At 41.2% G+C, this 12,116-nt stretch overlaps 2 protein-coding genes across 4 annotated transcripts; one reads left to right on the forward strand and one right to left on the reverse strand.

Moving 5' to 3' along the window:
* Positions 1–3,944: 3,944 nt before the first annotated feature.
* Positions 3,945–8,768, reverse strand: mrpl46 (mitochondrial ribosomal protein L46). 2 transcript variants are annotated; one of them, XM_018697431.2, is made up of 4 exons: positions 8,482–8,768; positions 7,183–7,384; positions 6,658–6,828; positions 3,945–4,348 (listed from the first exon to the last, which is right to left on the reverse strand). In XM_018697431.2, exons 1-4 carry the CDS (start codon positions 8,740–8,742, stop codon positions 4,104–4,106), a joined length of 879 nt encoding a protein of 292 aa, XP_018552947.1. In that variant the 5' UTR covers positions 8,743–8,768; the 3' UTR covers positions 3,945–4,103. The 2 variants fall into 2 exon arrangements, with proteins under 2 accessions (XP_018552947.1, XP_018552946.1); XM_018697430.2 differs by having other exon boundaries at positions 3,945–4,351; positions 8,482–8,767.
* A 509-nt stretch (positions 8,769–9,277) lies between these two features.
* Positions 9,278–11,955, forward strand: mrps11 (mitochondrial ribosomal protein S11). 2 transcript variants are annotated; one of them, XM_018697432.2, is made up of 6 exons: positions 9,278–9,450; positions 9,647–9,751; positions 9,840–9,938; positions 10,352–10,481; positions 11,227–11,292; positions 11,769–11,955. In XM_018697432.2, exons 1-6 carry the CDS (start codon positions 9,362–9,364, stop codon positions 11,874–11,876), a joined length of 597 nt encoding a protein of 198 aa, XP_018552948.1. In that variant the 5' UTR covers positions 9,278–9,361; the 3' UTR covers positions 11,877–11,955. The 2 variants fall into 2 exon arrangements, with proteins under 2 accessions (XP_018552948.1, XP_050932606.1); XM_051076649.1 differs by lacking the exon at positions 9,647–9,751.
* The last annotated feature ends 161 nt before the right edge of the window (positions 11,956–12,116 follow it).

Genomic DNA, 12,116 nt, shown 5'->3' on the forward strand with positions numbered 1-12,116 from the left:
TGACTCCAAACACAGCTGCCCTGTTTTCTACAGATGGTTGCTGTCTTCTGGAGCCAGGCTTTGTTTATAACTACAGATGACACTGACAGGCCAGAGTGGAGAAGTTTGACTTTGTGCTCTGTTGCTCTGAGCCCAGTCTCGCTGCCCTGCCAAACTGCAACAAAGTGTGCAGATTTGATCTGTTCAGTATATTTTCATAGCTACTCATATAAGAGTTGCTGTGCAATATATGAGCATGATAAAATAAGATAATCCTTTATTAGTCCCACAATGGGGAAATTGTTGCATCCAACAGCAGCATCACAGAGGAGGAGATACAGTGTACCATTTGGTGGAAGCTTTTACTCCTGATAGTGCCTGACAGTGCCATAAGTGAGTGTACTATTATTAGCACGGGTCACCCCAATGGAGCTGAGCCCCTCAGCTTGGCAGAGCCTCACTCTGTGTATTGAACTTCAAAGGATCACAAGAATAAGGTTAAAAAATTCAGAGGCTGCTTTAAAATCAGTTTGAAATCCCCAGTGAGAACGAGGCCAGTGTGAATGTGACAGTGTAGCAGCGGTAGCAACATCCTCTGCTCTACGTGCAGATGTTTCCAAAGCAGCAGCATGGGATGAAAAGTGGCCATCAACCACCTCCAAGCTGCGTGCCTCATCCTCGGCATTTACCGTCTCTCTTTTACCCTTTCCAGTGGCGAAAAACTGCGAGACCTTTCCTCTGACATTTGTTATCCTGGTGCTATCATCTGCTATCTAATTGGATGAAGAGGTAGACTGTGGGCCAGCCTCTGGCAGGAAGAGGAGGTGAGATACTTTACTGGAGTGAAGTCATGATCTTCTGCCTCTCCCTGTCTTTATCGGGTCAGGTGCATTGGTATTTGCATGTCTGTACCTTTATATGAAAAATGACACCTTCATAATTATAGAAACCAAGAGAGTAACTTTCAATTTCACACAAAAATGTCAGTTTATTCATCTTGTGTACTCGGCCTGTGAACACTGAAAATCGTCTCTCTAAAGTGACCCTGGTGATGTCATAGTGATGTCATCAGGGTAATCTCACATTGTGCGTGAGGACAAAATAAATAAATTAAAACCACCATGGTTGAAAGACAAGTCTAATGAAAAATACTATGGCGTTGCATTATGGGAAACATAGGATCTATGGACCTTTTTTTTTAACTTCCCAGACTCTGCTGGTTCATTTTTGACCAATCTTTTTAAAACTTAAGTTGTTTGTTTTTTGTATTTATTTATTTATTTCTTATGTTTTCACATTTTCACACCACTCGATTTATAAAAGACACATGTTCAAAATTGGAGCAGCAGAGGATGAGAGCTCTACATTTCCCATAATGCAACTGGATGGCATGATTTAGTCAGACCCTACCTAATTAGTCATCGTAATTATTTTCTGAGACTTGACAAAACTCCTCCAGAGACATGGAGGACATTTTATAACCTTTTTTTCACTAGTTGAGCAGTACTCCTCATGACTAGTGAACTAAATGTGTAAAATCTGTGCAGTGCCCCTTTAGGAAGTGCTCCTGAGATTTGGTGTTGCACTTCCTTAGTGTTAGGGGACTTTCAAGAGAGATTTTAAAAGGGATTATCAAAATCAAAGCAGCAGAGGTTGAGATATCCTGTCCTGTGCTTCCCATAATGCAACTTGATAAGGTCTTTTAGTTAGACCCTCCCTAAGTAGCTTGTTCCAAACTTTATCTCTCATTATCTTTCTTGTTGTCTACTGAGCAGCTCTATGAGAGAAAATGGAGGTGTAGTGGCTTGCTCTAGGGTACTGGTTTAAGGTAAGTTGGTCACTTACAACTCCAGGATGGTTTCAGGATTCAGACTGGCAACCTTCTAAACCCAAGCCAATTTCTCAAAGCCTTCCACCGCAAACTGGGTAAAGACACTTTCATCAGACTCCCCTTGGAGATGAAAGCAGCGACTGCCACTCTTTTCTGTACCTGTCATTACACCTTGATATGACGTCAGGTAACGGAGCTGGACTGGGAGCAGCAGGAGGCCATTGTCAGCCAGCAGAACAGTAACCTCTGGTTGTGTGTCCAAATTGTCCAACAGTTTAGAAATGGCCTTTATCAGCTCGCCCTGACCTTCACACCTCACATCGCATCTGACAGAGCAGGGCTGCGCTGCCAATCTCACAAACAGCTCGGGCCACGGGGCTTTCAACAATCCCTGAAAATAAAGATGGAAAAATCTAATGCCAATGTCCACAACATTAATAACTCCTTATCCCAGCACATACAAATAGAACAGGCTGATCGCAGGCAGAGAATGGGTCAGGAACACCAGTATGCTCTTACCTAAGACAAATTATCGTAGCTACTCCAAAAGAACATTAGCCTGCTATGATGGATATTTCCAGTATGAGTAAGAGGAAGCCAAGTTGATCAGAAAAGCTCTCTCTGCAGTCCCCCTCTGAGGTCACACACACACACACACAGGCATAATTACACAGCTTCTCACAGTGCTCCTCTGCTGCTGGTGTGCAAATATTGCCATCTACTGTTAGACCAGGAGAACAGGCCAGCTGCTGGGGCTCAACAGTTCACCTCGAGCAGGCCTGCCCACACAGTGTGCACTCAAAACAGCAGCAACATTTGGTGCTTCACTGCTTGATGTCAACTCATTAAGTGCTTAAAACTCTAAAGCTCTAAACTTTGATTAATTAAAAGTAAGTTTTTCGTAAAAAGTTAGTTAAGTCTACATGTGATTCTTCAGTGATGACCGCAGTAATTAGGGACTATGATCATGTCTACCCACTGTCACGCCCTCACTCAAGCAGACACTCGAGCCCACAACAGGCCTCCTGAGGTGTCATGTCGTAGCTCTTATCACAGCTCATGACCTAAAAAACAAACATTTCTATAAAAACATGATCATATATTTTGAACTGGTTTCATTGGCCATTTTTAATCTCTTTTTTCCTTCGCTGTTGCTCTTTCAAACCCAGCACATTTCTTCTATTTCATACCCCACCCTACAGACACATGACTTCTTATTGTATTATAATCAATGTTGTGAATGTGAACATTAAGAAGAAGCACTTCATAATGTCTGCAAACATTTAATTGTATTTTTGCTGAATCCATCATGTCATAAATTTGATCATTTCAGCTTTTTCATGTTGTATGGGTACAGTGATTATTGGAACAGACCTTGTATCTGTTTACCAGCGTGTGATCATTTCTTTCCAAATTATTTTTTCCCTGTTGGACAGCGTGTGTCCTCTGCCTCTGCGCAGTAACACAGCCATCTGCCAGTCACTCCTAACTGCATTTGCCCTTATTCTTACAATAAGTAAAAGTGCCATTCATAAATGTTCTTACGAGTTAAACCTTGGTCTCTGCCCTGGAATTACTCAGGAGAAATTCAGAGGTCTCCTAAGTCAGTTAGGAGTCATCAGCTGAGGCAGCAGCTACACTCTTTCCATATTTTGGAAATACCTGTATAGGATGATAAGTTGATAAGATACACTATCCAAACAACTTTTTAAAAGTTCATAACGTGATTGATTCAGCATGATACAATCACTCACGATTAACCACGTCTGTATCAATCAATAACGTAACTTTTAATTTATACTGAGGAGTCACTGCAGTCACCAATAAAGAATCACACTTAGACTTGCTACACAAGGCTCCTGGATCCCAACCGAGCCAGACCACCTTACCTACCAAGCGCCTTACCCACCACCCTCCTTAGTTCCACTCTCCCAGCATGCAGCGCTACCAGCACTGCACTATATTTTTTACCCTTAACCACTCAGTGACAGAATCACACTGAGATCACACTTTTAGCTTCTTTACACAAAGCCTTCAAGATTTTTTTCACTGATGAGTCAAAGTTTAGGACCAGTCTAAAGATGTTTCATACATACTGTAAGTATTACATAAGATTCACCCATGATGCACGCACTGTGTGGAAAAACAGTTTATTTATACAATGAAACACACATAGTCATATTAACTGGAAGAACGTTCTATGATACAAGACAACAGATAAGTGATGAAGATAACTTTCTGAGCCTCATAAATATGGTTCTGTACGTCAGCGTCCCTGGTGTAAGTTTAGGCTTCACAGGTCGAGAATGAAGCGGCCCACCTTGGTCATGTACGCTGGTTTCAGGTATTGCTGCAGTTCACTTTTCTTCAGCCACACAAAAGAAGAGTCTGGGGCTGCAGGGGGACCGCTGTCTGACAGAATGGCTTTGAAGAAGAACACCTTTGTTCCCACAGAGCTCTCTGTCCGAGCAGCTTTGGGCAATTTGTACTTGTACACTCCGCAGGGGGCGTTGCTAAGGAAAGTCGCCTTGAAACCAGCTGCTGCAGGAAGAGAACAAACTGTGAGCTCCTGCAGCTGGAGACAAAAGGTGAGCTGAAGTGCAAATGTTCCTAAACTTTAAGCAGCTGTGCCGATCATGTGACGCTGCAGTCGTATTGTGACTGCGATAATTAAGTGTTATATTATCTTAATCCTCTGTTTTTCCCTCTCTTCTGTGACAACAACATTCTTTTCTCAATTAAGTTCTAATCTAATCTCATGTCATCTAAATCCCACGGCCCCAGTTGGCTCAGCACGCAGAGCAAGGCTCTAACATGGCCATGTTAAAGATTCAATCTGCACTCAGTCCAGCTATATTAAAAATGGATCAACTCCTGCCACTGTGAGACACTTTAAATAAAACCCTCCACCAAATGGAACACGTTAGTGTCAACTGGAAAGTTTTAATAGGAAGTGAGTGATGGAGTGGTCACATTAATAGTTCATAAGCAATGTTGTGAAACAGTTTAAGATATTCAGTCACTGGCGTCGTGTTTAAATGCTTAAGAGCTTAAAGGCCTCATTCCACCACATGTAGGGATGGAAATATGAGCAACCAGCCAGCTGATGTTAAATATCTTGTGTGAGGGGGTCACTGGATAGAAACATCTGTTCCATTCATTTCAAGCCATGACCTCTGACCTTTATCTTCCTCCTTTATCTGTAGCTCGTAATGCAGCTGATCCATGAACTGAAGCGTAATCCAGAGCTGACATCGGAGAACTAAGTGGAGACGACAGCCTGGAACCAACCAGTGGAACGTGACTGGTCTAAAAATGCTGAGTATGTAAACGAGCTGAGGGTTGTGGGGTTTAAGGATGGTCAGTCGCTCTTGTTATGGATAATACAGATGATTGTACTTTAAGTATCACAGAGCTACTTCAGATAACATCACATCAAACTTTAATGATCCCTAGAATAAAACTGGGTCATTACAGCAAAAGAGATTAGATTGTAGATCAAGTAAGAATGCAGCAAATGAAGCCTGTTGACAATAAGATAACCTTTTACAGCTAATATTTATTGTATGGATATACCTTATATCCTGCCCTATGCAGTAGTTTCGAGGTCAGTTAAACCACTTTTCACATGCCCTCCTCAGTCTCCAATATCCTTTTTTCTTCCTATATTTTGAAGCACAGTTTATTTTCTATTAGTCTCGCACAGTCAGACCTATCTCCACAGTGCTGAGTCAGCGAATGCTACACTTGACCATTAATTCACAGCAAGGCAGTAAAGCGTTCTTGTAGTAAAGAGGAAAATAAAGCGTTGTTTATTGTAAAGCATCAGGTCTGTCAGTTGAACTTAATGTGATCTTAAGTGGCATTAGTGCAGAAATGTATATCGACATAGGAAACAGCATTCACACAGTTTCACACGCCATGTTTTACTATATTTTACAATTTACATGGAAAGCTGCGGACTTAAGACAAACGTGTTTTAGGAATAGTGTGCTGTACGCTGATTGTAGCATTAGAGAGAACAGTTGAGAGATATCACACGGGCCTCTGTGTTTGGTTAAAGGGGTATTCCAGTATTTAGGTTTTTTTATTTTGGGCTTTTTTGCCTTTATTTATAGGACAGTGAAGAGACAGGAAACAGGGAGAGAGAGTGGGGGAATGACACAAGATCGATTTTAAGAACGTGTCAGGAACATCAGGCAGCAGAGGCTGAGATATCCTGAATTTTAGTCTGTGGTATGAGTCGAGCTTCAAAAAGGCTGACTCATGCGATACCCATAATGCAACTTAAACATGATGCAGGTGGTCTGTCAAAAATATTAAGTATTGAGCCCCAAAATTTTAAAAACTTAATAACTGCACTGGACTTTGAAGTTCTTCACTGTGTTTTTATCAGTATTGTTATTATTGTCATTCTCAGTATTTATTGCATGCCTTTTATCTTAAGTCTGTAGATGCTGCTGGAACTTGTGAATTTCCCTTGCGGATTAATAAAGTATCTATCTAATCTAATCTAAAAGAAATATCACTCCAGAGCCAAAGAGGACATTATACAGCTATTTTCCCCCAAACGTTGAAGTACTGAGTAAAAAGAATGAGGATCTTTATGTGTAAAATCAGTGGCCCTTTCAGTATAGTTTCTATTAGCAATTACATTCACCACTGTCTTTTTTTGGTAACAGTCTTGTTACTGTATTTACACAAAAAGCTCTGTTTGTTGATGTGTCAGTGTCAAACAGAGCTTTTATTAAAAACTGCTACATGTAGGATTTACACGTTTGAGTATCTAGAAAAAGAATCTCTCTCAATCAAATGCAGAATCACTTTAACAGAAAACGTGTTCGTACCTGGCAGGGAGGCGAGGGCTCTCTCAGCCGTCTGTCGCAGGGTCTCTCCCTCTTGCCACTGAATATGAGGCAGCAGCCACAGCTTCTCGCTGCCGACCTGCTGCTCGGCCAGAAGAACCAGCGAGTCGGCCAGGCAACGCTCCACTGAAGTCAAGTCCTTATCTACATCAGCTAAACAAAAGACAGAACCGTCAGCTGTTTCACACCAGCAGCATTGTCTCTCTCTTGACTGTCGAGCAAAATTTTACACAGGGAGTGAAATGCAAATCGGAAGTGCTGGCGCATATCGATTTTTCTGAATGTCAAAAAACATCAGAATCCTTCATGGAGAATAACACAAGTCTCTCCCCTCACTGGTGATTTACTAGAAACTCAGCTGTACAATTGGGACAAAAGGGTGAACAATTTACTACAATTACATCTATTTCATCAGGAACATCTGTAATATTTCAGTTTATCCTGTGTATTTTCTGCTTCACTTGTTTACCCCACCACTGAAAGATTTCACGCATTTCCTATACTGACCTCTGACCCGCTGTGCTGGCTCGAAGCTCTTCAGCTTCTGCTCCCATGAGTCTTCCAGGTCCTGTGTCAACACGATATCCTGGTTCCTGCTGTCTTCCTCTTCATCGGAGTCATAGCTGTTTGACTGCTTACGACTCAACCTCTCAGCATCTTCAAGCAGTCTGATCTCGTGGTCCGACAGCAGGCTTTTCTCCAGCTCCATCTGAAATCAAGTCAGGGCAGGTCTCCTTGTCAAACTGCAGGACAGTTTTCAATTCGGAAATTCTTGCCGGGTGTCATCTGATTATTGTGGTGGAGAAATGTGACTGACATCGACCCTTTACTCTTCCTCATGTCCTTGCTCAACATTAAACTCCGACAGCTGATGTCTCAATATGTAAAATAACAGAGTGTCAGCATAGATGGCTTACAGCAACTACAATATCACAGAGAAATATGGCCAAAGTAAATAGCATGATAATCCTACATTACTTATTTAAATATAATGACATTTGACAGCATATGCACAAATTAGATGTTATTGTAAAGACTTTCATGATTAGAAGCTTAAAAATTCTCTTATTTGTCTTTTGTTATTAGTTCAGGCAACAAGAATCTATACCAGAATATAAGAAAAATAAATATTAAGATAAGAGTGATATAGTGGAATTACTGCATTGAAGCCTCCACAAATATTCAGAAACTGTGTGATCACATTGAGTGAGGTATGAGTGATTAAAAAGCATGGCTGGATTAACTTCCTCACAGGCCAGTGGGAAAAATGTTGTTGCGCCTGTAGAGGCCCAATCTGTACAAGGCAGTTTCATTGTCTCCTGGAATCATTATTTGCTTTATGGATTACTAGAGTGACAGAAAATTAATTGGAAACAATTTTGATAAACACAGTAACTTTTTAAGCAAAAGATGCTAGAAATGTTAAACACATTTTAAACACTGAGCAATCAGTCTCCTATGAAGTTATCTGTGAGTTAATGACTTACCACAGAAATATTGAAAGGAATTAGATAAAACATAACAAAGGAGCACAATTAAAATAAGGTCTTGCAATTTTACATGGTTGTCATAGTTGATGTTCTGAGGGGCAAATGTCTGACAAATGTGCAAACAAGAGCATATGACACGTTTTTTTCTGCCAATTTCTTGTACAGTCTGCTTACACATGTCTCTGTAACACTAGGGTGAGAAATGTGGACCGTATTTCTTCCCTCCCTTGACTCCCCGTGCTTTGTTAAGAGTAGTTAATCGTTTTATTTCTCCCTACGTCGTTGTCTGCTCCTCTCTCAGGCCAAACAAACTCACCTGCTGCATCAACTGTCTGAACTGCTGCTCTATGGGGCTGTCGTCCGCTGAAATGACCGGCAACCTCTGCAGACAGACCGCCGCCATCAAAGTCCACGGAGAACTCGCTCTTTCTGTCACACGGTCGGTCGGCAAAGTCGCCCGACAAAGAGAAGTACTGGAAAACTGGCGAAACCCCGTGTTCCCAGTCGCTGTCCTGCTAAAACAAGACAGAAACTGTAACAGCGGCCGACTCGCCATCCTTCTAAACGGCGCAGCCATCTTCTTTTGCTACGTTCAATGTAAATGCAAAGAAGTTGTGATGCTGGCGACTGCAGACGAAAATAGGCTGGAAGTGGGGGTTTCAACCAGATTATTCACCCGACGACACCAAAATTCAAAATAGAAATGTTAACGCTGGTGCCTGGTGTAAACTGATCTCTTGTCATTGTTGATCTGCATAAGGTAGATGTTTACACGAGGGCTTCAAGTGAGTATACCCCGACGTATCGTCATATTTACGGGAGTTTACGAAGTACATGAAGGCATCATTTCCCTACTTCTACCCACAATCCTCTGCAGCAAAACGAACAGTCTATTCTGATAAAAAGTTGGGTAAGATTACATTAATATGTAATTTGAAAAATTGAAATATATCATTATACGTGTTACATAAGTTCAGTTTAAGATTTTTAATTGAAATTTTTAAATTTTAGGATCAATTTTACCAGTGACGCTTTTGTTTGTTGATGTAATAATAATGTCATTATAACTTCACCACCCCTCAAAAAATAAAGGTATTACTGGTCTGGTCAGGAATTACAGAACCGTCAATGTCACGTTTGTTGTGTGAATGTGAGCCTAAGATCTGACCGCGAGTTTGTGTATAAATCTCTTAAATATGTATAAATTAAATTGCATATTACTTAGTTCTGTGAATAACGTATGTCGACAGCTGGCTGCCTCTCTAAATGCAAATGGGAGCTCTCTGTAAGTGTTTTACTGGTGTGTTTTAGTAGCATCCATGTTAGCTAACGGCTAAGTTGTGATAAAGTAAATCTACTGTTTGCAGACAGTTGCAGCATGTCTTTAGTTGTACATCATGTCCAGAGCACAGAGTAGTTTTCAATTAAAAGGAAATGCACACAGTTTTGTGAAGGTGTCACTGACAACATTTTGTGTTTAGATGTGGAAGCAGCGGCCTGCAGCGAACATTATTTAGCAGTGCTGTCAGACTTGAACAGACCGCAGCATCCGCCACCGAGTCTGGGAAAACCTCCGACGACTTCAGGTCAGATTTCTAGGATTTGCCTTTAACTTATGTGCAGCACTACTTACTGCAGTAGAATAAAGTTAATGAAATCTTCTTTATCCCGCAGCCTTTTCCCCCCACTGCCTGGCCAGGAAAGTTCACTGAGATTTGGTGGAGTGAAGTTTGAGGAGTTACCAATCCTTCATATTAAAGCCACATACAACAAGTAAGTGGAAACTGAAAAAAGTGTCAATCTTCTTGAGGATATTGATATTAGGTGCTAGACATTTAGATAATTTTGCTTCTCAAATCATTTAGATAAAATTAGGTAAGTAAAGCCAATATTGGTGTCCCTTGTGAAATAAATACATTGGTAAATGGTTGTTGGGAGTCTGGCAGTGAGTTGAGCAGAAGCTGATTTATAGGACAGAAGTCAAAGTAGAAGACGGTGGTGTAAATAATGCAGAGTCCTACAGAGGACAGAGCAGCTCTGTGGTGTAGTCAGATCAGTTAAGGGGAACATAGAGCTTGTCATCAGTGTGACAGTGTATAAAACACACTCTTTGGAGCATTCCAGAAATTAAACTTGCCAATCAGTTGTGAGTCAGTGACCCAGTAAAGTGTACTGTCCCGTATCAGCACACACATCCAGCTGACAGACAGCGCGGGAAAGTCGATGGTCAGGACGTCCTGCGGAATGGAGGGTTTCAAGAACATCAAGAAGTCGACACCCATCGCTGCTCAGACTGCAGGCATCTCTGCTGCTGCGGTAAGTGCTCAGGGTGCTCTGACACTCGTAACTTAGTGTGAGACAGCAGCTCGGAGGCTTAGTGTCTTGCTCAAGGACATTTGACCGTTAAGGCTTTGACTTTTGTGTCTAATTGTGAGAACACCCTGTTATTTCAGCCCCTGCTGCTTCTCTGCTCTGTTTAGCATGTAATTCCTAAATATTAAATGTTTGTTGTAAATAAGCTGCCCTCTCAAAGGACTCTGACAGAGTGGAGCAGTCAGTATTAAATAGCTCATTAGACTTTGTATTTTTAGCCTGATTTATGGAGACTGCTGGCAAACAGAGTTAAGGTCACACAGTTTTTTTTCCTTGCAGTAAACACACTGGAGAAATTAAGTCTGATTTTAGGGCTGCCATAGTCTTGTACATCGTCAAATGGTTAAAATATTCTGACCTCTAAACTGTTTTCACACTTTGTGGTTTTGGCCACAGCTGAAAATAAAAAGAGAAGAAGACATTCTCTAAGAATATTGTCTCTAGATTTGTTAGTGGTAGAAAAAATGTTCAAAAGTAATGTTAGTTAACCTCTATGTCAAGTTAGTCTATACCACAGGCCAACAACTAATCTGTATTTTCATTATCTATTAATCCTCTGATTATTTCATTATAAAATTATTTATCTCTTGGCCTAGAAAGTTCTACCAAATGTAACTTTTTCCACAGGTGTGAACAGGAGAGACAGAAACAGCAGATTAATGCTCAGTGTGTCTCTTCCCCTAAACAGAGAGCCACAACAAAGGGAGTAAGATTTGTTCGTGTTGTGGTCAAAGGTCTTGGTCCTGGGCGTCTGGTGAGTACATGAAGAAAATACAGTATATTGCTGTTTATATTGTGCATTGCTGCATTGGATCCCATTAAAGTGTATCTGCAGACCCCCAAAAGACCCCTTAAATCATTGTAAAAGTTGTTATTCATCCTTTAGAAATCTTGAATGTTGTTGCTTCCTTTTCTCAGTTTTGCAATATTGATTTTATATTTTAAAGTTACAGGTAAGCATGAGAAGGTTTAGAGAGTGTTAAGGGGCACAGTGGAATAATTACATAACGGGATAAAAGTGAAACATGTTTTGCATTTTGTTCTACTTGACCCTGTGGTGTGTTGATCTAACAGTGGGCAGCACAAATAAACCTGTCACTGCACAAAGCCCTCTAATTCATATCAGACTAATAATGAGGGTAGTTTAAGGCTGTTTATGGAGCCACAAACACCTTGTTTTGTTCTCGTTATTTTTGTTAATGAATGAATGCATTTATCTCTGTTGTGCAGCCTGCAATCAAAGGCTTGACGATGGGAGGCCTGGAGGTGGTATCGATCACTGACAACACCCCCGTGCCGCACAATGGATGCCGCCCACGCAAAGCCAGGAGGACGTGATCTCCACGAAGCAGAATGCACAGCAGCAGGAGGAAGCCTTTGTGTTGTAATATGCTAATAAAAGTGTTTTGTTGTGTAAGTTTCCAGGCTCTGAGCTGCCCTTCTATAATTCATCTGTGGAAATAATTGCAGAGTGTGTTATTAATGAGCAGAGAACAGGTGTGTCAGTCCTCCGCTGCGACTGTTGACACATGAATAAACCTTCAGTCTCACTGCAGGCATTCAGATGTTCATTAGTAG

Source organism: Lates calcarifer, linkage group LG2, assembly GCF_001640805.2.
Source record: "Lates calcarifer isolate ASB-BC8 linkage group LG2, TLL_Latcal_v3, whole genome shotgun sequence".
Classification (NCBI taxonomy): Eukaryota; Metazoa; Chordata; class Actinopteri; family Centropomidae; genus Lates; species Lates calcarifer.